This window comes from Geotrypetes seraphini, chromosome 1, assembly GCF_902459505.1.
Source record: "Geotrypetes seraphini chromosome 1, aGeoSer1.1, whole genome shotgun sequence".
Lineage (NCBI taxonomy): Eukaryota > Metazoa > Chordata > Amphibia > Gymnophiona > Dermophiidae > Geotrypetes > Geotrypetes seraphini.
The window spans coordinates 149310951-149335902 of record NC_047084.1 but is presented as its reverse complement, the minus strand read 5'-3'; the positions used below and the strand labels follow the sequence as shown (position 1 = coordinate 149335902).

The window sequence follows — 24952 nt, the reverse complement described above, 5'->3', positions numbered from 1 at the left end:
GAGCCCTGCAATGTCTCTTTTCCCTCTATGCTTAAATCTAACCATTGTTTTTTGGGGGGAGAGGTATAAGGGGGAAGCAATTTTACCTTCTAGGGTTTAGCTGGAAAACGTTTCTCCTTATGCCAGAGAACTAATGGACAACAAACTTCAAGTAATGGTAAGGTGGCCATACATCCCATTTTGAACGGAGCCAAAACTTGTTCTGATCCCCTGTCCCGTTGTCCTCACGCACAGCTTTGGGACTCCAAAATGTCCTGTTTTCAGTGATGGCGTCCCGAAGCTATATGTGGGGACAACGGGACAGACTATCGTGGGATAATGGGCTCTCTCCCTGCTTCCCTGCCCACCGCTGCAACAACAGCTGGAAAGGCATGTCCAAGTGCTGGTCCAGAAGCCTTCTCCCCAACGTCAATTCTGACATCGGAGAGGAAGTTCTGGGCCAGCCAATCACCTGGTTGGCCCGGAACTTTCTCTCTGACGTCGGGGAGAAAGCTTCTGGGCCGGCGCCTGGACATACCTTTCCTGTGGTTGTTGCGGCAAGGGCAGGAATAAGCAGCAGGTGACGGATCGGGGGGAGCATAATTGGGTAGGCTTCGGACCCCTCATGCTAATGACCTCCCCCCCAACTAACCTCCCTCCCCCAACTAACCTTTAAATGTTGGTCGGCTGGACGGGTCTTGCTGCCGTCCAGCCGACAGGCCCGCCTCGTCGAAATGAGACGGGCCTGCCCTTTCCCGGCCCATCCCCGCTAAGTCTAAGGCCTGATTGGCCCAGGCTCTAGAAGCTAGCTTCTCACTTCCCTGGCTTCCAGAAACTGCTGGGAGCCATTAACTGGGTCTCCAACCATCTCCTGGAGCCAGCAACTCTGTAAACCCTCTCTGACTCCTGTTGACTAATGCTGCCCGATTCAGGGAAAAATGTTCAATTCGATTAAGCCTATTGAATCAATTTTTCGATTCGATTTTCCTGCCCAATTGGGTGTTTTTTTCAAACGTCCTAGCGGGTTTATTTTGTAGCCTCTTCACCCACCCCACCCCCTTTGCCCTCTCCTACACACGCTGGTGCTGTGGTGTAAACCAGTGTTCTTCAACCACCGGTCCATGGACCGGTGCCGGTCCACAGAAATTTCCTGCCGGTCCACAGGGCCAGCACGTGTATCATGCCCAAACAGTGTTCTTCAACCGCCGGTCCAAGGTGCGATCGATGCGCCATTATCTTCGAGCCAACTCCCTCTTCCTGACTGATTCAGTGCACAAAGCCACGGGCAGTGGCTCCTATGCGCGTCCTATGCCTGAACCGGAAGCCTTTTCTCTGACGTTGCAACATCAGAGGGAAGGCTTCCAGATGAGGCACGGGACGTGCAAGGAGCCACTGCCCGTGGCTTTGTGCACTAAATCAGTCAGGAAGAGGGAGCTGGCTCGAAGATAATGGCGCATCGATCGCACCTGCCTGCAGCTTTGTGTACTGCATCAGTAAAGAAGAGGAAGCCGGCCTGAAGATAACACCGGGGGCAGCAGCATAAAATGGCCAGGCGGGAGCAGGCCAGAAGGTAAGGCATATCATGGAGGGAGGGAGACAACAAAGATAGGGGGGGATGATTTTATTTTTGAATTTAGTGATTGAATTATGTCAATTTTGAGAATTTATTTCTGCTGTCAAGGTGCTTTGTGTAGTTTAATTTTGTGGTTAACCATTATGTGTTGTTAATAAGATTATATTGTGTATCTTTGAAAAATGAATGGAAAAAATAGTGTTACAATTAGTACTATTATGGGGGCCGGGTCTGGGTTGGAGATTGGGTGGAGATGGGCAGGGTCTGGCCCACAACTTAGCCCAGTGTTCTTCAACTGCCGGTCCGTGGACTGATGCCGGTCTACAAAATAATTATTTTATTTCTGCCGGTCCATAGGTGTAAAAAGGTTGAAGAACACTGTTGTAAACAAACTAAACAAAAAAAACACCAGCTCTGGCAAGATGCACATTTCAAATCTGACATATTGTAATCAGGAAACAGAAAATAAAATTATTTTTTCTACCAGTTTTGTAGTCCATGTTGTCCACCTTTTGCTGTCCATGCAGGTCCCAGGCTCTGGTTTCTGCTTGTCTTCTGTTAACTCGCTTGCCAGGGTCTCCTGTCCATTTGACGTTTTCTTCTTTCTCTGTGCTCACCATCCATCTTCCATCTCTGTCCTCCCCTTCCGTTTCCCTTCATTCCCCTGGAGGTCTCCTTTCTTTTGTCTCCATCCCCGCAGTTCAGTATTTTTCTAATGACCACTCCCCTCCATCCAGTATTTCTATCCCCCTCCCTCCACACCATCCCTTGGATTCAACTTCTCTCCCTTTCTTTTCCCTTCCTCCCTCCATTGTCCACCATCTCACTCCCTCTCCTCTGTTTTAAGGCCCATTATTTCTTCACCTCCCCCCCCCACCCTTAGGCCGGCATATGCCCCTCTCTTTGGACCCCCTCCCTCTATCTACTTCTAATATCTACACCAGGGGGTCCCCCAAAGGCCGGCATGTCTCCCCCCTTCTCTCCACTGTTGTCCGGCTTCCCCCGGCATCTTGGTCTCACTTTCAAAACTAATTACAGCCTGCAGAGGATTGCCGGTGATGTAAAGATTTTAGCAGCCTGCAGTCAGCCTCCGCTGCACGTTCCCTCTGCTGTGGTTCCACCCCTCCTCTGACGTCACCTCCTATTTTGGTCTGGGATGGACCACGGCAGAGGGAACATGCAGCGGAGGCCAATGGCAGCCTGCTAGATTCGCTACATCACCAGGGATGCCGTAATTAGTTTTGAGACCTGGAGGCCAGGGGGAATCCGGACGATGGTGGGGAGAAGGGGAAAACATCCTGGACTTTGGGAAACCCCCTAAAGCCGCGGAGCCGAGGGTGCCCACAACGCTGGCGCCTATGCAGCACTTCCCGACCGACACCACCACCACCGTGAACTCTGACATCGAGCCTCCTAAAGCAGGAGCGGAAGCGGATGGCCGGCAAGAGGCAGCGTTCAGGACAGACTTTTCGCTGCCAGAGCGCTGCCGCTCCTGCTTTAGGATGCCCGAAGGTATGCGGGGAGGAGGGTTGGTCAATAAATCGAAAATCCCCAATTTTTTTTTTTTTTTTAAGACAACGAATCAATTCACTGATGTGAATCGATTCGAATCGGACAACACTACCATTGACCTTTTTCCCATCTCCAGGCAGGTGCAGATAGGATTACCTAGCAGTCATAAATTCAACTATAAGCCTCCTTATTGTTTAAGGTGTGCAAACTGTTTAAATGCAGAAACCCACAGCACTGATGATTTTTAAAACTTTTCAGTCAGTCGTGTAAAATATATACACCACACACTCCACCCTTACGGTGCATAATATTTTCCATCCTGCCACATAAGCTACGCGTGTTTTCTTTTATACCACCAGTCTAGAAGATTTGATAAATACATAAATAAATGTTATTTTTCTGCATATAGCATTTATACAAACCTAAACCCCCAATTTGTTATATGCTAATACACACGCTTTCAAGCATGGTGAATCTACTGTATTAAGCCGTCAATTCAACATACAGCTCTTTACTGAGCCTTATTTAGACATAATTATATAAACAGTGAGGAATAAAATTTCTACTGTGACTGATTAATTTAAGCACCTGAGACCTAAAAATCATTCATTTACTTCCATGATGAAACTGTCTGACCTTTAAAACATATCTTTAGAGTTGGGAGTGGTGCCTGAAGACCACGGATGGGCGGATATTATTCCTCTGAAGGTCTATTTGTCTGACCTTTGTGGTGAGTAGATTAATGGAAACCAGGGCCGGCCCCACAATTTATTTATTTCGTTTTCTATACTGTTCTCTCACGGGAGCTCAGAACGGTTTACATGAATTTATTCAGGGACTCAAGCATTCTTCCCTGTCTGTCCTGGCGGGCTCACAATCTATCTCATGTACTTGGGGCAATGCGGGGGGGATTAAGTGACTTTCATGGTCACAAGGAGCAGTGGGGGTTTGAACCCACAACCTCAGGGTGCTGACTCTGTAGCTTTAACCACTGCAACACTCTAGAAATCAAAATGTAGCAGAAGTTAACCAAGTATAGGACAATCAAGCCATTGTGACATCACTGATGAGGTTAGCTCTTAGGCATTGGTGGAATGAGGCATTATGACATCACAATACCAACTCTGGTTATCAGAGGCTGAAACTCTTCACACTATTTATTTATTCGATTTTCTATACTGTTCTCCCAGGGGAGTTCAGAACAGTTCACATGAATTTATTCAGGTACTCAAGCATTTTTCACTATCTGTCCTGGTGAGCTCACAATCTATCTAATGTACCTGGGGCAATGAGGGGATTAAGTGACTAGCCCAGAGTCACCAGGAGCAGCGTGGGTTTGAACCCACAATCTTGGGGGTGCTGAGGCTGTAGCTTTAACCACTGTACCACACTCTCCACACAAGACTAGGTGGTTGCCTAGGGCAGAAACATTAGATCAGTGTCTCTTAAACTTTTTTAGTTCTGGCACACTAAACAGAGCAAATGTATTTTTACGCACGTTATAATTGAAATTATAAAATTGCATAATCAACAAAATTAAATTTGAGAGTTATTTATTTAATGTTCTTTAAGCTATGTATGGGTAATTGTAATAACGGTGAATGGTGAAACAAAAGTAGATAGAACTGAATTGCTAATTAAGGCGATGGATGTGCTTGTTTTTGAGAGCAAATTAACTCAAAAACACAGCTCGATAGTGGACAAGCAAACACGCATTTCATCATCCACCAATTGCAGTCGTTCTCTATTTTTTTTTTTTTTCAATTTAATTTCTGTCAGAGCTGAAAATCCATGTTCACAAAGATAAGAAGATCCAAATGGTTACAAAGCTTTGATTGCTAAGTTAGGATAACTACTACAAAAATAAATAAAAAATAAAATAAAATTATTTGCTGTTAGTTTTCAAGGACCAATCACATCATTTAGGTAACCCCAGTTTTCAAGGATCAATCACATCACTTAGGTGAGTGTCTCTCAAACTTTCTCGAGCAGGGGCACACTAAAGGTAGCGGCCATAGCTTGAGGCACCCAGAAGCGCGTGGATGTCGCTGTGATGACATCACGCATATGCGTGACATCATCACGTCAGTGTCCGTGCATGTGCAGAGGCCCTCCAGATGGGCCCTGAGATGCCAGTAGGGGGCGCCAGCAGGGAAGAGGGCCGGAGAGAAGGAGAGGCACTGGCGCCAGCTGATTGCCTACAGCAGTGTTTCTCAACTACTTCAAGCTAAGTACCCCCTAAGTCTAACAAATATCAACTGGGTACCCCAACCACAGACCTCCCTAGGCCCGCCCAAGCTCTGCCCCCAAATCCCATCCCCTTTACTAATTGTAATGCAATTTTTCCCATTCATTTTTCATATGCAGACAATATACACAGCAGATTCTCAAAACTGACACATTTCAATCACTATATTAAAAATAAAATCATTTTACCTACCGGCGATCCTCTGCAGGCTGCTGTAATTAGCTTTAAAGGTGAGACCAGGAGGCTAGGGGGGAAGCTGGAGGACACTAGAGAGAAGGTGGAAGCATGCAGGCCTTCGGCGAATCGGGACTAAATTGCGCGAGACAACGTCGCGCCGACAACTGAGCGCAAGGTTGACGGCGCGCCGAAGAAAAGCACTATTTTAAAGGGCTCTGACGAGGGGTGTGGGGGGGAACCTTCCCACTTTACTTAACAGACATTGCGCTGGCGTTGTGGGGGGTTTGGGGGGTTGTAACCCCCACATTATACTTAAAACTGAACTTTTTCCCTAAAAAACAGGCAAAAAGTTCGGTTTCAAGTATAATGAGGGGGGTTACAACCCCCCAAACCCACCACAACGCCAGCGCGATATCTGTTAAGTAAAATAGGGGGGTTCCCCACCAACACCCCCGTCGGAACCCTTTAAAATAGTGCTTTTCTTCGGCGCGCCGTCAACCTTGCGCTCAGTTGTTGGCACGCCGTTGTCTCGCGCGATTTTGTCTATGAACCATCGGGCAGCGTTGGTGCTGTACCGCATAGGGAAGTCAGCTGGCAGGCGCCTCTCTTTCTCCTCAGTGCCGCAGCACTTAGAATACACTGACTTAGGTAATCCTAAGTGTGATTCCATAGTGCTGTATAGCTCACTTTTCTTTTCCTTTGTAATCTCAGGGTTTCAACTGAATGCTATCCATACCTGTTGTATCTAATTCTCTGGAACTCAATACTAGGTGGTACCTAAGGTTACCAGGCGCCCGGATTTTCCCAGACTAGTCCGGAGGTCCAGATGGCTTTTCAAAACCTGACACTTTGTCCGAGTTTTGAAAAGCCTCCTCTCAATCGCGTTCAAAGCAGGCGGCGGGGGTGGGGGGCGGAGCTAGGGTGAGACTGTGGCGTTAATAGGCGGGCCTGGGGGGCGGGTCTAGGATGTCCAGATTTTACAATTGTAAAATATGGCAACCCTAGGTGGTACCAGCAGCGATAGAACACTAAGGCCTTGCTGAGCACTGCTTCATAATTTGATGAAATCACAAATGCCACAGAACACCGTATGCACATCCTTGATGCGTCATTAGCTACAGCAATGATTAATGGCTATTGTACGAACTTTGTAGAATAGATGATACATTTTCTGGAGCTATATAGAGGAAATGTAGATTGGTTTTCGTAGCCTAAGGGGAGAGTGTGGCGCAGTGGTTAAAACTATACCTCAGCACCCTGAGGTTGTGGGTTCAAATCACCACTGCTCCTTAGGACCCTGGGCAAGTCACCTAATCCCCCCATTGCCCCAGGAAAAATGCTTGAGTACCTGAATAAATGCATGTAAACCCAGGGGAGAACGGCATAGAAAAATGAATAAATAAAATAAGCAGAAATGAAACCACTTTGCTAAAACTGATACTGTTTTGTGAGAAAGAAATGGCTTTGGTTTAAATACAGGCTAGAATGACACGGGGACAAATTTGTCCCTGTCCTCGCAGGAACTAAATTTCCCCATTCTGTCCCTGTGAGTTTTGTCGCTGTCCCTGCCCCATTTCTATAAGCCTTAACCACACAAGCCTCAAACACTTATGATTTTAAAGTGTTTCGGGCTTGTGCAGATGAGGACGGAGCTTAGGCATTGGTGGAATGAGGCATTATGACATCACAATCTCAGCTCTAGAATGTTGCTACTTAGGATTTTCAAGTGTTTGAGGCTTGTGCAGATGAGGACGGAGCTTAGGTATTGGTGGAACGAGGCATTATGACATCACAATCTGAGCTCCAGAATGTTGCTACTTAGGATTTTAAAGTATTTGAGGCTTGTGCAGATGAGGACAGAGCTTAGGCATTGGTGGAATGAGGCATTATGACATCACAATCTGAGCTCTAGAATGTTGCTACTTAGGATTTTAAAGTGTTTGAGGCTTGTGCAGATGAGGACGGAGCTTGCAGGAATGGGGCAGGGACAAGAAAAGAACTTGACGGGATGGTAAAATGAGTTCCCACGGGGACAGAGAAAAATTTGTCCCCGTGTCATTCTCTACTAAAAACCCACCATTTTTAGAGACTGCTTTTAACTCTAATGGCTCCCTTTACTTAGCTGTGGTAAAAAAAAAAAAGAAGTGGCATTAGCGCACCCTACCAGTGGTTTAGTAAGGGAGGGAAGATCACCCTGGGCGCCGTCTTGGTGGGGGAACCAGCACCTTTTCTCCTCTCTGCAACCCCCCACTCCTCCCCCGCCAGTTGTGCGCCGGCCTCTAAGCTGCCTTCTAATGCTACTTCCAGGTCCCACAACCAGGAAGTGATGTCAGAGGGAGAGCCACCGCTGACGCAGGAGCAAATTGGAGATGATGCTCGCACTGGGAAAGCTAAACAGGTACGGGGATTAGGGAAGGAGCAGGGGGTGGAGAAGAGAGTGAGGGCAGTGCCATGGTCCCGGCGCCTCCCACCTCGCTATGGCGAGTTTTTCCTGTGCCCTAAGGCCGTTTTAACCTTAGCCAGAAAATGGCCAATTTTCCGAATTAACGGACACCCACTGAACATAAGAATTGCCGCTGCTGGGTCAGACCAGTGGTCCACTGTGCCCAGCAGTCTGCTCATGTGGCGGCCCTTAGGTCCAAGACCAGTGCCCTGAGTCTAGCCTTGTCTGCGTACGTTCCGGTTCAGCAGGAACTTGTCTAACTTTGTCTTGAGTCCCTGAAGGGTGTTTTCCCCCTATAACAGCCTCCAGAAGAGCGTTCCAGTGTTCCACCACTCTCTGGGTGATGAAGAACTTCCTTACGTTTTTACGAAATCTATCCCCTCTCGTTCTCTCTACCTTGGAGAGGGTGAACCCTGTCTTTATCTACTTTGTCTTGAATCCCTGAAGGGTGTTTCCCCCTATAACAGCCTCTGGAAGAGCGTTCCAGTTTTCTACCACTCTCTGGGTGAAGAAGAACTTCCTTACGTTTGTACGAAATCTATACCCTCTCGTTCTCTCTACCTTGGAGAGGGTGAACAACCTGTCTTTATCTACTTTGTCTTGAATCCCTGGAGGGTGTTTCCCCCTATAACAGCCTCCGGAAGAGCGTTCCAGTTTTCCACCACTCTCTGGGTGAAGAAGAACTTCCTTACGTTTGAACGAAATCTATCCCCTTTCGTTCTCTCTACCTTGGAGAGGGTGAACAACCTGTCTTTATCTACTAAGTCTATTCCCTTCAGTACCTTGAATGTTTCAATCATGTCCCCTCTCAATCTCCTCTGTTCGAGGGAGAAGAGGCCCAGTTTCTCTAATCTCTCGCTGTACGGCAACTCCTCCTGTTATCATTAGAGTGCAGTTATTACAAAAAAATGTGTTTGTGAGCCTCACCACCCCCTTCCTAGTTTATAAGGGGTAAGTGCTCGCATGCTAACCCCACGTTAATCAATGTGCGATATGTGGCTGCCTCGCCCCCCCCATACACACCCTCGCCGAGCAAAATGAAGGAACGTTTTTAGTGCGGGGGTTTGTGTTTGTACATATCCCATGACCACAGCTCAAATAAAAGAGCCCTAAAACCCTTATTCACTTGTTTTATACCCTTAATAAATAAAACCTCCAAATTTCTTATTTGTCCTGCTTGTCTGTCTTGCGTTTTGGAGCACAGACTGTCTCTTGTAATGCTACAGAAGTGATGAGTGGTAGCAATTTTAGGGAGACAGGGAAGGAGCAAGGCAGTTTGAGCTTAGCAAATAGTATAATTTTTCAAGCCAATCAGCATATGCACATTAGTGCTGCCCCATTTCCAGTTCAAATCGATTCAGCGATTCGAAATAGGTGAAACGATTCAAATCATTTTGTTAAAAAAATAATCGGTTACCAACCCTCCCCCCTCAAGCAGGAGCGGCAACCCTGCCTCTTGCTGGCTGTCCACACTACGCCAACCTACTTTTGGTCATTTTCTGCTCCGGCCAGGCTCACATTGCTGTTCCTGCTGAAATCCTGCTTCTTCTCAACGGTTAAAGATCTGCCAAGTCTCCCACACTTCCGCTGGGAGGCAAAGAGCTCCCGTTCTGCAGCCTCCCTTTCCGTGGACAGCAGGGGATGCATTAATAAGTCATTTGCTGAAAGGGGACTGCTCTCGCAATATTTCATACAGCTTACTGTAAGACTGATCTCGTGGCATTAGGAGTTGATGCTTTCTTAAGGCACTTCCTGCTGCCTGATCTGGAGGTGACTTATTGATACCACAGCTGTGGAACTGAGAGGGTGGCAGGGGTGGAGCCAAAAGGTGAAGTGGGGCGTGGCCAGGAAGAATGGTACAGAGCTGGGGCATGGATTAAAGGCTCCTTCTCAAAACTTGGGCCCAGTTGGCAGTTCTGCAGTTGTTAACCATCAAGGGGCCTCTGTGTCACAAGGTGGCAATTAAGATAAAGGGGATGGGACTTATATACTGTTTTTCTGCACGTGGTTACAATCATAGTGGTTTGCTTATTTTTTACACACGTCGTTGAGTTGCTTTGGATGTTTGAATTGGTTTGGATGAATAAAGATCATTGGATTTATCAGATGAGTTGAAAGACACTTTTTTGTGCACCATTCTGATTGGACATTTCCACTTTGCTCTTGCTTGCATATTTTTTAGACAGGTATTTATTTTGTAGGAAGGCGTGGCTCACTAGTAGAGCTGTTGCCTCTGCACCCAGAGGTTGTGACATGAAATCCCTTTGCTGTTCCTTGTGACCCTGGGCAAGTCACTCAATCCTCCAGTGCCCACCACTTTGAATGTCAGCTTTGAATTGCCACAAAAAGGCAATATACAAGTCCCCGTTCCCTTCCCCTACCTGACGGAAAAACACCGAATCAGCATCCACTCTTTCGCAGACGACTTACAACTCTACCTCCCACTAGGCCGACACCGAGACACACAAATCAAAAATCTCCAGCCCAAGACAGAACTTCTCTGGATCCACAAAGATCTTTGTGTATACCCCGTCCATCCTTTTCCTGGGGCACAAACACCCTTGCACCCAAGGAAAACGCCCGCAGCCTAGGAGTAACTCTCGACTCAAACTTATCCATGACAGATCACGTATCCAAACTAGTATCTTCCTCCGCCAGCTAAAAACCATACGTTCATACTTCTCAGAACCCAAATTCGCCCAACTACTGTGTGCTTTTGTACTATCCGGCTTAGACTATTGCAACACACTACTAGAGGGCCTGCCTACCCAAAACTCTCTCCCGCCTCCAAAGGATGCAAAATGCTGCAATCCGCCTCCTGAAAAACCTTGGCATTCACGACCACGTTACCCCTGCATTAGCTCCCATGCACTGGCTGCCCGTTCAAAAACGCTGCGCCTTCAAGGCCCCGATGCTCACGTTCAAAACCTTCCGCGAAACGATTCCACACTACAAATCTACTTCCCAAAGCGACCAGAGGTTCCCAGGGAGGAAAACGACTGACCATACCTCCTGGCTGCTCCTTCGAAACTGAAACAGCCCGCAAACGCCCCTACTCACATTTCATACCCAGACTATGGCATCTGTTAGAACACTAGGTGGACTCTGGAGCTTCAGGAAGGCCGTGAAAACCTTCCTCTTCACAAACCCAGCGCTTTAAGGACATGCGCCCAGAAATGCCATTCAGAGTCAACGCACCTACGCCACCTCTCACCAGATGCTGCTTAATGTATATGTTTTATTGTCATGTCTATATTGTAAATTATAACAAAAGTAGAAAAAACTTGATGGTTACCTATCAAGTTTAAATACAATATATAGAACCACCAAAATAAACCGGCAGGAGTTCGTTTGTAGCCCATATAAGCATTGCAAAAAGACTCTTCCCTGATGCAGCAGGGAAGTAATTTGATCCCGCGAAACGCAGGCCACGTTGGACTGAGAGTAGCAAGCAACGGTCCTGGTTCTTAAAGAGCATAAGAACAAAGCTAAGTACTTTAAGCTCTATGAGGTTTAAAAGTTTACAGCACATATGCACTTTTTAAAATGGCACCTTTAAGCACTAGTACACTTTTGCACTAGTGAACTTTCTGTCGGTCCAGAGTCTCCGAAATGAACTGTGAGGTTTAAATAGTCTGTATTATGAAGTAATTAAATAATAATAATAATTTATTCTTATATACCGCCATACCCAGCGAGTTCTAGGCGGTTCACATCAATTAAAATTGAGTATCAAACAGTATTAAAAAGTATTAAATAGTAGTTTTAATGAAAATTATTGAAGAAATAAAATTTAGACTTAATGTTAGAAAAAAAAAAAAAAGGTAGGGAGGATGGGTTCAAGGCAGTGATGTGAATGTGAGTAAGAGAAAGAATCCTGAATGGGTGACAATCTAATACTCAAAATTCTGAGGCTTGTCCCCGTCTATAAATAGAGGAAAAAAAAGAGACTATATCCAGTGTCATTTTGGTGGTTCTATATATTATATTGTAAATTATGTCATCTCTGTCCTGTCTTGATTATATTGTAGATGTACTTTGTAACCCGTTCTGGGCTCCTTTGGGAGGATGGGCTAAATAATTGAGTAAATAAATAAAGCGTTAAGTGACTTGCCCAGAGTCCCAAGGAGCTGCAGTTGGAATTGAACTCACAACCTCAGGGTGTTGAGGCCAGATGCTCTAGTCTAAACAGTTCCTTTATGTGGAAACAATTTATTGATATATTATTATTTGTCTCTCATCTTTCTAGGTGCACATTAGGACTCCTGAGGCAGACAGTTAATGCCAAAACACGGCCCCACGTCAAGACTTTCACTTATGGCGTTTTTTTTTTTTTTTAAATAACCATTCAACCTTGATTTACCTCAAACTGAAATCCTTCCCGACATGTTGCAGAAAACGCTGCATTCTTCCTCTCCTCATTAGTAGCAGTCATACGCGCATCTTGCATCGATCCTTATGTGCAAATAGTTTGTGTTTGGCAGCCTCAGGACCCAGCAATGTGTGCAAATAATTACGTGTGTTCATTCCTTGCTTTCTTATTTCTTTAACAGACATCCATTTGTGGGAGGGGCTTCCTTCCCAGTGCTTAAGGTTTGCTCAGAAATGTGATCAGGCTGGTAAAGTTTGCTTTAAAAACACATATATATTATGTCTTATTTGGTATTTTGAGGGGAGGGAGGAGGAAAGGGGACTGACAGTCACTTCCAGCCTATTTGGAACTGTCTGCAACCCACTGTCTGCATGACTAGGCATCATTTAACTCAGTAGTCTCAAACTCGCGGCCCGCCAGGTACTATTTTGAGGCCCTCGGTATGTTTATCATAATCACAAAAGTAAAATAAAACAGTTTTTTGATCATACGCCTCTTTAACTATAAATTACAATATTATTATTAAGACTTAGCCAAAAGGAAAGATTTATAAACTATAAAGAGTTTTACCTCATACAAAATTGTCATTTCTTTAATAAGACATTAACTATTTTTTTCTGAGCCCCTCCAAGTACCTAAAAATCCAAAATGTGGCCCTGCAAAAGGTTTGAGTTTGAGCCCACTGATTTAACTCAACCCAGAGAAACTGATCAAGTCCTGATTTTGCCTTGACGGATGAATGGATTTTACAGCAAAGAAAATATATAGAAATAAAACAAAAGGAATAAAGGTGATATCTTTTTTTATTGGACTGACTTACTCCCTCCATAACAAAGCCGGGCTAGTGCCGGCAGCCATGGTAACAGTTCCGATGCTCATATGTTACCACGCCGGCCAGTGCTAAAAACGCTAGCGCGGCTTTGTAATGGAGGGGGTTAGTGCATTGTTTGGTTAGCTTTCAAAGGTTGCACTCAGTCCAATAAAAAAGGCATCACCTGTATTCGTAGGGGCAGGGATCTCAAAGTCCCTCCTTGAGGGCCGCAATCCAGTTGGGTTTTCAGGATTTCCCCAACAAATATGCATGAGATCTATACGCATGCACTGCTTTCAATGCATATTCATTGGGGAAATCCGCCTCTGAGATCCCTGCATAGGGGTTAGGGGCAGAGCCGGCCTGCAAATATGGAAAATTCACGAATAACTTTTTGGGCCGACTCTGACCGACCCCCGCCTCCCTCCTGCGTCCCGGAACTCCCCCAGACCTTACCTGGTGGTCTAGTGGTGAGGTGGGGCAGGAGCGATCTTTCTATGCTCCTGCCCCGTGCAGAGCTGTCCTCAAAAATGGCTCCCGTAAATTTAAGGGGGGAAAAAAAAAAAGTAATCTAATCGAAACAATACAATACAATACATAAGAACATAAGAAGTTGCCTCCGCTGAGGCAGACCAGAGGTCCATCTTGCCCAGCGATCCGCTCCCGTGGCAGCCCATCAGGCCCATTGCCTGAGCAGTGGTCCCTGACTATTTCTATAACCTACCTCTACTCCTATCCCTATAACCCACATCTATTCTTATCTGTACTTTGTAAATGGCTCCCACACATCCTGAAATTTCCTGAAAAAAAACACGCTGTATTGCAATAAATCTTTCCATTTTATAGACATGACATAAAGAATTCCACCAGAAATTATAATTTAATCTACTCCAATTTTTACAATTATACGTAATTTGTTGAATGGCAACCCCAGTCATTATAAGTAATAATTTGTTATTATTTGTAGAAATCTGACTTTTTGCTCTCATTGCCATACCAAATAGCACAGTATCATATGATAATGCCACTGGATTATCTAATAAACAATTAATTTGATCTCAAATTGATTTCCAGAAATTCATAATAAATGGACAATAGAATAATAAATGATCTAAAGTCCCTGCTTCGAGATGACAGTTTGATTGTGAGGGGGGGTAAATTTATTGTTACATATTGTATAAGGTATTGATTATATGAAAAGGAAGGGTGGGAGATAAGAGCATATTATTTGTACCATTGATGATTATTAAGTGTTATATTTATTGTTATTTGTTTGGATATATTGTTACACTTATTGTAAATTTGAAAATGAATAAAGAATTAAAAAATAAAAAAAATGGCTGCCGTGAGTTCCCATTATAGTCTTGTGAGATCACGGGAACTCATGACAGCCATTTTTGATGACTGCTCTGCACGGGGCAGGAGCGTAGGAAGATCGCTCCTGCCCCGCGTCACCGCTAGACCACCAGGTATGGTCCGGGGAGGTCCAGGCAGCCTTTAAAACTTAAAAACATCAGGCGGAGGAATAAAATCACAACCGAATTCGCAGGTACTAAACCCGTAAATTCAGAGGGAGACATGTATATATATTACCTTAAAAAGTGGACTACCATGGCTAGCAGCGAAGCTGGACCCCCATCTTCAACCTGCTGACAACTACAAGTGACTTTAAATCATTTGGAAAAGAAATCAAAACTCTGCTATTCAAAAAATCTATACAGCCTTCTTACCCCCCCTCGCATCCTCCCTTGCATCCTCCCTCCTCCTTGCAAATTTCCAGCTGACCTCCTACCCCTAATATCTCCTCAATGACTCTATCAATTAACCAACCCCAAACTGCATCTTCCCTACAAGTACAGTATACCTCAATTCTCCATCCTTCCTTCTATCTCTCACCAATGCCTCTACTATGTAACCGACCCTAAATTGTAACTTCCTGGAAATGTCCAGCTATCTTCTACTGTAATCCGCTTAGAACTGCAAGGTACAGGCGGAATAGAAGTCACTAATGTAATGTAATGTACTACACCTTTCCATAGCAAAAGAAGAAAGGAGGACACAAAAATCCAAGCAGCAAGACAAGTGAGCAAGAAATGGCCTTAGCTCAGTAGAACTGCGTGGTTTATTGTCCAACAAATTACCCGACACGGCCGTATTTTAGTGTGCCTGCTTCAGGGGGTCTCAGAATCTATATAAAACTATTAATATATGTACATATAAGGAAATATAAATAGCATGCATAACGTGCATGCTCTGTTTATGTAACTACAGGAAATTATACGTGTGGTTTATTTAAATAGATTCCGAGATCCCTGATGCAGGTACCACTCGCCAAAACGCAGCCATGTAGTCATTTATTGAACAATAAACTTTTCACAATTCGGCTGATCTCTAGCCCAGTGGTTCCCAACCCTGTCCTGGGGGACCAGCAACCAGTCGGGCTTTGAGGATATCCCTAATGAATATGCATGAGAGAGATTTGCATACCTGTCACTTCCATTATATGCAAATCTCTCTCATGCATATTCATTAGGGATATCCTCAAAGCCCGACTGGCTGCTGGTCCCCCAGGGCAGGGTTGGGAACCACTGCTCTAGCCATAAGAACAAAAGAAAAACCTTCCTGGGTCAGACCATCAAGCGCAGTAGCCCGTCCTCATGGTGGCCAATCCAGGTCACTAGTACCTGGCAAAAACCCCCAAATAGCAACAATCAATGCTACCGATCCAGAGCAAGCAGTGGCTTCTCCCATGTCCGTCTCAATAACAGACTATGGACTTTTCCTCCAGGAACTTGCCCAAACCTTTCTTGAAACCAGGTACATAAGTTGCTCTTAACATAACGTCTGGCAGTGCGTTCCAGAGCTTAACTAGGTTATAAAAGTATTTCCCTATAAATTCCGAGTGACCCCTAGTCTTTGTCATTTTTGATGGCGTAAAAAAATCAATTCACTTGTACCCGTTCTATTCCACTCAGCCATCTCCTCTCCTTTGTGTTGCTGCAATGGATTTATAATTCCGATTTCCTTTTAAAAAAAAAAAAAGCAAGGCTGTGGTATATTTCTTGACTATTCAACTGAGCAAACCTAACAGTAGAAAACCTTCTTTGTTGTAGCTAGGTTTGCCGGATAAAGGGGGCTGAGGTACCCTTGGCCCTCATTTATGGCCACCTGGAGGTGTTCCTCACTCACAATCACTCTCATGTGTTTCACTCATAGCAGTAATGATGCCAAAGTCCCTCCTCAAGGGCCGCAATCCAGTCAGGTTTTCAAGTTTATTAGGCTTTTATATACCGCCTATCAAGGTTATCTAAGCGGTTTTACAATCAGGTACTCAAGCATTTTCCCTATCTGTCCCGGTGGGCTCACAATCTATCTAAAGTACCTGGGGCTATGAATATGCATGGGATCTATTAGCATACAATGACAGCAGTGCATGCAAATAAATCTCATGCATGATCATTGAGGAAATCCTGAAAACCCGACGAGATTGCGGCCCGGGTCTGTGACACCCCTGTCCTATGGAGTACAGAACTTGGTTGCCTCCAAATCTGGGTGCCAGATACTCTGTGTAAGGCTAGCAGTTCATATAATTGGCAGGCAAAGAATGGGGCTCTGTCAGCCAAGCAGCAGGAGCCAGGCTTAGCTCAAACTGGTATTTCCTGGGCACTGCAGCTGGGTCATTGAGTGCTTCAAGTATCTCTACTTAAAAGGACCATGAAAGCAACGTAGCTACTTGGGATTGTATTAAGGTTGTTACAAAAAAAAAAAAAAAAAGCCAGATCTTCAAAGGCATTTATCTGGATAGCAACTGTTATCCGGAGAAATGCGTTAGTTGGAACTAACCATTAATATTTATCAGCCAGGGCTGGCTCAAGGGACTGTGATGCTCTGAGCCAGCTGGCATCAGTGTGGCTCCCACATACAGCACATTGCTTCTATCCCCTTCCTCGTGCCGGTTTGGCAACTTTTCTCCTCCTTCTCTCCTCGTCCCTCCCCAGTCTTCTGGCCTGGTCTCCCTCTTTCCCCTCCCTGTTAGTCTGGCATTGCTCCTTCTCCTCTCTCTCTGTCCAAGTTGCCAGCAGCCTGAAAACAGGCTGATTTCAGCCGAGCCCCGAGTCTTCCCTCCACCAAGCTCCACCTCCTCTGATGCAACTTCCTGTGGGTGGGATGTTTCCAGGAAGATGTTTACAGGATCATGGGAAGGGGGTATGGAGGGAAAGAGGAGAAAGAGTGATTCCAGATTTGTGAAGAAAGGAGTGCCGGGAAGGGGGGGGGGGGACAGAGGGGAACAAACCCTGGAGCAAAGAAAGGATGAAGAGATGCCAGATCTGCGAGGGGGAGGAGGGGGGATGTCCATGTGTCACAAGAGGCTGGGGATTTTGGTGCCTTACATCACCAGTGCCCTCAGCCTGTGCCTCACCCGGTCCAGTGATTAAGCTATCCTTGTCAGCAGCATTATCTGGATAATATCAAGGCGGTTTTGGGGAAGAGCAAGGGAGGAGCAGGAAGTGAATTGGTTAGTGATGATATTCGCTAATCAGATTATGATTTGGATAAATTTAAGACAGCAAAATGGCTGGCCTAACTTTATACCCTGTTAGCTACTAAGGTCCAGATGCACTAAAGTCAGCGATTGTCGCGAAACCAGTTTTGACTGCTTTAGCGATGAACGCATTTGCCGACCCGATGCACAAAATGGCTCACCACATGTTTTTCCCCTCGATCGCCCATTTTACGATCCGGCTATGCAAGCTAGCCAAGCAACTGATGCACTAACATTGATTGGTTATGTACAACCCCCCCTCCCCAGGGTTTTTAACGATCCAAAAAACGCGACTGGTCAAGACCAGTACAACCCCTTTTAAAAAAATGGGCACAGATATGTGTGTTACACACCCACACACAATATCTGTCTCATTAAAAAGAAAAAAGCCACTCCTCCCTCGCTGATGAGGACCCCCCACCACGTACCCCCAATGCACCAGGAACCGACCCCCCCCCCCCCCAGCGGATATAGCAGGAGGGATGCCCACTCCTTCCTGCCATGTCAACCCCACCCCCACGCTAGAAAAAATGGCAAGAGGGATACCCACTCCCTCCTGCCATCATGACCCCCCCCCCCCCCGGCAAGAAAAAATTGGCAGGAAGGATGCTCATTCCCTCCTGCCAGCGGAGACCCCCCCTTGCACCAGGCATCCCACCCCTGAACCATCCCCTAACCCCCTGAACCCACCCAGTACCTTATTCACAAGCTGGGAGCAGGAAATGGTGAGCCTTTTCCTCTCCGGTGCATCGTGTGATGCACGGGGAGGGGCCTAAGGCTCTGATTGGGTCAGACACTTAAGGTCCCTCAAAAGGGACCACATTGCTCCTGCTCCCAACTTGTGAAAATGTTTTTTTTGGGGGGGTGGGGTTTGGGGGAGCATTTGGTGGGCAGGAGGGAGTGGGCTTGCTTCCTGCCTTTTTTGGGGGTGGGGGGAAGGTAGGAGATGGTTCGATGGGGTGGCACTTGGCATGGGGGGCCTCCGTTGGCAGGAGGGGGGTGGGCATCCCCTCTGTCATATTTTTCTCACGCATGGGGTGTGGGTCTGCAAGGCAGGAGGGAGTGGGCATCCCTCCTGCTGATTTTTTTCTCGCCTGACGGGGGCGTCGTCAACGGCGGGTGGGGGCTTTTTCCTTTTTTTAATAGGGCAGATGTCGTGTGTCAAACATAGCCTTTGTGCCTATTAAAAAAAAAAAAAATAAAAATAAAAATGTTTTCTGCCCTTAACAGCTGAGTGGCAGGAGGTTGCTTTGGGGCTTCTCCTGCCTCTCAGTTGTTTGGGGTTCCCCTGCTGGCTCCGGGCATATGTGAGAGTCACTTTCGCAGCGATCGATTGGATGGGAGAGAGGGGGGAATCACGACCAACCTCCGGGGAAGGGGTAAAATGCGGACCTCTCGGATCTAAAACCGCACGTCCTTAAAAATCCCAGGTCCATGCATTGACAAGACCGCCTTTGCTTTCTCTGCAGCTCAGCTCAGGCCCTCGGCTCCCTTGCGGACCTCACGGATCTGAACTGCACGTCACGGTGTCAGGTCAAAAGCGCGCCGGGACAAAGGCGCGCAAAGACAATTGAGCGCAGCGCGGAGGTGTGCGCCCCAGAAAATTACAAGTTTACAGTAAAATGTGGAGGGTTACAACCCCCCAACAACGCCGGCGCGATATCTATTAAGTAAACTGGGGGGGGCTCCCCAACAAAACCCCCCGTCGGAACCCCTAAAAACTGTAATTTTCTTCGGCGCGCGCCTCCGTCTTGCGCTCAGTTGTCGGCACGCGCCTTTGTCTTTCGCTGACTTGTCTATGAACCGCACATCACATCCTTAAAAATCCAAGGTCCGCGCCACTTTTAGTCTCTGGCTCTGACATAGCTCTATGACAATTTAACTCTGACGGATCCTAATGCTTTTCCCTCCCCATGCTAGGATCCAAGAGTTAAATTGCCATAGAGCTCTGTCAGAGCCAGAGACTAAAAGTGGCGCGGACGTCCGGATTTTTAAGGACGTGTGGTTTTAGATCCGCGAGGTCCGCGTTTTACCCCTTCCCCAACCTTCGCATGAATCATTTACATGCAAAATTTTTAGTGCATCAATAGCTCTTTTAGAATCGGCCAAAAATCGGACCCGCACGGTCTTACCGATCCTGTTTAGTGCATCTGGTCCCCAATGCGTTCTATTACTGCCAAGGTAGCCCACACTCGTGTGTGTATATGGGAACATTTCGTTTCTTGGGTAAGACCCATTAAACCACATCAGGCAGAAAATCAGGAGGAAAGAGGAGAGAAGTCCCTGTGAGGCCGACTGATCCGATTTCATTGTGGGTTGGCTGGAGGTTACAGCGTGTGTTATGTCTGTGCCCTGCCCGGGGCAGAAAAGGCCTTTCCACGAATGCACTTCATGGAAATAAAAATCCCAATCCTGCTCTTTGGCATGTGACTTCCTATTCCTTTAAAGGTTTTTCCAAAGGGACTTCCTTTGCTAAATCGACTCCAGTCCGATCTGAAGCTTAGACTGAATGTTGTGTTGCTGGTTTTCTCCCTCCATAAATTTCACTTTATTTTATTTTTTTCTTTTTACCCTGCTGTTCTGATGCCCTTTGCAGCCTGCAAGGATCTCGTGACTTGTGCCCGCGATCGCAAACTCAACACGTTCGTGCAGGTCTCGGTGCTCCAGCCGGCAGAGCAGAACCTGGCCCGATATTTCAGCACCGAAGTGGTGGAGGTGAGGGCTTTTTTTTTTTTTTTTTTGTTTCTGTCTCTCTCTCTCTGCCGCCCAAGCCTATATTCATGATTGCATTTCAGATTTTGCAGCATGCAAAAAAAAGCCGACCCGAGACAAGTCCCTGCATGAGAGAGCTAGCTAGCTAAGCAAACAGTAAAGGCATACCTGGAAATACTATGCCAGGGAAAACACTCGGAAATTAAAAACTTGCCTTTTCGGGCGAGATCTGTTTCGCTTTTAACCGACGAGAGGCACCAAGACCCGGGATGGCTCGGACACTAGCGGATCGTGTGCGCGAAGAGCAGACCTGAAGCCCTCCGCCCGGCTTGCTTGCAGGACTTTTTTATTTTTTTTGACCGGGGCAGGCTGAGCGCTTTCTGCATCCTTCCTGGCCATCGTTCCACGAGTTCTGCCTCGCCTCGACTGGGAAGTTTGACCTTGGGGAGCCTGAGGAATGTGCTCATGTTTTCACGCTCCGAAAAGGAGGGTATGTATGGATTTCGTCGCCCCTTTTGCTAGCCTAAAAAAGCTTGGGAGAGAGGCAGGGGCTTAAAAACTTCAGCCCTGGGTTGTAAGACGCATGCTCTGAGGAAGAAAAGAACCTACAGATTAAGTATTCTTTGAAAGCTGAAATAAGAAAATGCATTTCTCTTTTTAAGAAAAAAAAAAAAAACAAGGGGGGAGGGGAACCAGGAAGCTTATTGAGCTGCAGTTATGTTAAGGTGTTGTAAAGGTGTAATTGAATATCTGAAGTTGCCAAGCAGGTAGGGGTGTGACCTAGGCCATGTCAGTCACCAGCTGATTGGCAAGGGACTTGTTAGGAGGTGATGGGAGCTACTATATATATACTGTATATATTTTTTCCTATTGCAAATGCAAGCAGTGCATTCCAGCTCACCACACAATTGTTTCCCACGTACTCACCTTTATAGGACCCCCAGGGACTCCTGAAGAAGACTTTTTGTCGAAACGCGGACCGTGTTGGGTCCTGTATCCCTAGCGGACTAGGTCCTTTAAGGCTCTTATGTGGATGATTTATTTTTATGTGGATGGAATTATTTTATGTGGATGATTTCGGTGAACCTTTGGAACTTTGACACTTTTTCAAATAAAGTCCATTTAGGAATATTGTCGCTCCAGAGTTTTTTTGGGTCTTTTCCAGATAAGCCCTGCCACTAATGCAAAAAGTGCACGGGCGAAAACTTAAGCCCCGCCACCACAAATGCAAAAAGTGCATGGGCAAAAACTTAAGCCATGCCACCTTATAAATTATTAAACTATTGAAGCCCTCGGAGGAAATTATTCACATGATTTGAATAATGACTCGGGGGAGGGGTAAAGGGGGGGCAGAGCCCCCACGTGTATATCACTTTCCCCAAGTATTCACTTAGCATGGTGTTAGCTAAAACTGTGGCGGGGGTTAACTTTTTGGCGGGGCTTATCTGGAAAAGATCCATTTTTGGGGGGGGGGTTTCACAAGACAGAGACAGCCCTAGCTGGAGGGGGTGATGGGGGGAGGGGAGACTCACTTCCTCTTGTGGAGCAGGCCCAGAATCTACAAAGTTTGCCTTGCTAAAGCTCTGCACACTTTAATGATCAGGGGGGGATTTATTTAGCCATTCATAACTATTTTTTTAAAAGGAAACAATCTTTCATGAAATCATTATTCCGGGATCGCAGCAGTGGGCATGGAGTTTTTTTTGGGGATAATTTCGGGTCCCCCTAAGCACATTTTTTTTTTGTGGGTAGGAAAACCTGATCTGTCGCGTGCATTTAAACTTGTGTTGGAGTAATACGCTGTCTGCAAATCCACGATTATGTCATGACACTTAATATGTTGTATTTGGCTGCCCTGATTCCCTCCTTGCTGTGAGGTTTTATTTCCCATTAAGGATCCAGGAGTGGCCTGTTTAGCACCGAAATAGCTGCTGGCGGCTTAGCCAAGTGATCCAAAATATTCCTGTGTATTCCAAGCAAACTGTAATACTAAGGATGTGTTTTTATATGTGTGTAACCTGATCTCATGTGTATACAATGATGCTGTGGGTGTTTTCTGCATGAAAGTCAACTTATGCAAATGAACAACAAATTTATGCACAAAATTAAAGAAACAAAATAACAAAAACAATTACCCTATAAAAAGCAGTCTCGCAAATTTTATCAAGCTTTTTTGCGCTCCAGCCTGGGCCCACGCCGCTCCCTGAATGGCTGCCGTCAGTTCTCGTGGGACTCGCGAGAACTGACGGCAGCCATTCAGGGAGCGGCGTGGGGCCAGGCTGGAGCGCGAAAAGCTCGCTCCTATCTTGTGCACCATTGGCCCCAAGATATTAAGGAGGCAGCCGTCCAGCGAAGGAGGGGCAGGAGCGCAGAAAGCTCGATACACTGCTGGACCCCCAGAATTTAAAGGTGCCGGGGGGGGGGGGGGTTTCTGGGACTGAACTGTGTAAGCAACAGAAGCTTGATTCAAAATAGATGGTTTATCTTGGGACCTTGTGTACAATTTAATCCTGGAGGTCAGGCCAGACTCCGGCTTGGTTTTAATTTATTTTGAAGACAAAGACTAGTGCACATTCTTGCTAATGCAGCTACAGTGGGACTGCGTAGGGGCTAGGATTGCCTACCACCTAGACCTGCCCTGTGCCATTATACCAGGTTGAGAGCCTGGCAGGGAGGGGAGGCAGGGTGCAGAGCCTAGCAAGGAGTGTGGGGTTGGGTGCAGAGCCTGGCAGGGAATGAAGGAGGCTGGGTGCAGAGCCTGGTATATATTAGTACTCGATTCGGTTCAGAATGTTTTTTTCCTTGTGTTCCTCCTCTAAATCTAGGGTGTGTCTTATGGTCAGGTGCGTCTTATAGTGCAAAAAATACGGTACACCTGATTTCAGCTGGCACCCACATTGGGGCATGGAGTCAGCATTATGTGCTATACTAAAAGGGGCAAAACGTTAAGGGGAGAGATTCAAAAGCACAGAATACATTGAACCAAACAAAATAACACAAGTGGCCAGAAATGGAAAAAAAAAACTGCAGAAAGTTTATTAAGATGGCCTGACACAGCCCATGTTTCGGCTGATTAGCCTGCATCAGGGATCTGCTTGTATATAGTGCATCTCCAATTAATCCAACATACTTTGAAGCTAAGGCCCTCTTCTATTAAACTGCGCTAGCAGTTTTTAACGTGGTGAGCTGCGCTGAATGGCCTGCGCTGCTCCCGATGGTCATAGAGTACCTATGAATGTCGGGAGCAGTGCGGGCCATTCAGCGTGGCTCTCTGCGCTACAAACTGCTAGCGCAGTTTAATAGAAGAGGGGGTAAATCTCAACTAAAACAATTATATAAAATTATCTAATATTAAAAGAGGCAAAAACTCATAGCAATTTTTTTAGGTCCATCAGAAGCAGAAAACCTGTGAGGGAATCTGTGGGACCGTTGGATGACCAAGGAGTGAAAGGGGTGCTCAGGGAGGATAAGGCCATAGCGGAAAGGCTAAATGAATTCTTTGCTTCGGTCTTTACGGAAGAAGATGTAAGAAATCTACCTGAACCGGAAATGCGGAGGAACTGAAAAAAATCTTGGAAGATGCACTAAGCCAAATCGAGAAGTTAAAAAGTGATAAATCACCAGGACTGGATGGTATACATCCCAGGGTAATAAAAGAACTCAAACGTGAAATTGCTGACCTGCTGTTAGTGATCTGTAACCTGTCGCTAAAATCGTCTGTAGTACCTGAAGATTGGAGGTGGCCAATGTTACGCCGATTTTTAAAAAGGGCTTCAAGGGAGATCCGGGAAATTACAGACTGGTAAGCCTTACTTCAGTGCTGGGCAAAATGGTAGAAACAATTATAAAAAATAAAATTGCACGGGAGACGCAAAGGCGCCGCCGTGAATTTCTTCTTTTGAAACCTGGGGTTTTATCCTTGGGGGCAACTTTTTATTTGAGACATCCGTGTAAGTGTATTGTATATTATCGTACGTTTAAATATGTGTTTTTTGAACCATCACAACTGACCAACTTTGTGGCTATGTCTCGTCTGAATGTTAACAATCTTTGAGCCCTATAATTTAGATATTGTGACCCCTATCTCAATGCTATAGCTCTCAGTTTTCTGTTATTATTACTGTTCTTTTTTTTTTTTTATTCGCCAAGTTTCTTTAATTCTTGGATCTTAATTTGTGGACTTGAGCATAAATAGTATATTTGTTAACTTAGGAACTATATTACTATTGTATTTGATATCCATTCTATTCTTGCTTTCTGTACAAGTGTAATACTTGAAATTTAAGTTGAAAATAATAAAAATATAATAAAAAAATAAAATAAAATTGTGGAACACGTAGACAAACATGATTTAATGAGACGGAGTCAGCATGGGTTCAGCCGAGGAAGATCTTGCCTCACAAATTTGCTTTGACTTCTTTGAAGGTGTGAATAAACATGTGGATAAAGGTGAGCTGGTTGATATTGTATATCTAGATTTTCAGAAAGCTTTTGATAAAGTTTCTCAAGAGAGGCTCCTGAGAAAATTAAAGTGTCATGGGATAGGTGGCAAAATTCAGTTGTGAATTAGGAATTGGTTATC

At 45.8% G+C, this 24952-nt stretch overlaps 1 protein-coding gene across 5 annotated transcripts in view; it reads left to right on the top strand.

Annotated features, from left to right (window-relative positions):
• INPP4B (inositol polyphosphate-4-phosphatase type II B) overlaps nucleotides 1-24952 on the top strand; it is an 812760-nt gene that overhangs the window by 50488 nt on the left and 737320 nt on the right. For 2 of the 5 annotated variants that reach the window (XM_033939865.1, XM_033939855.1), the window contains exon 3: nucleotides 20255-20373. In XM_033939865.1, the coding sequence (XP_033795756.1) occupies nucleotides 20255-20373 (119 nt within the window). Of the gene's footprint in view, nucleotides 1-19990; nucleotides 20861-24952 lie in introns of those variants that run through there. The other 3 variants (XM_033939891.1, XM_033939881.1, XM_033939874.1) reach the window with 2 other exon arrangements.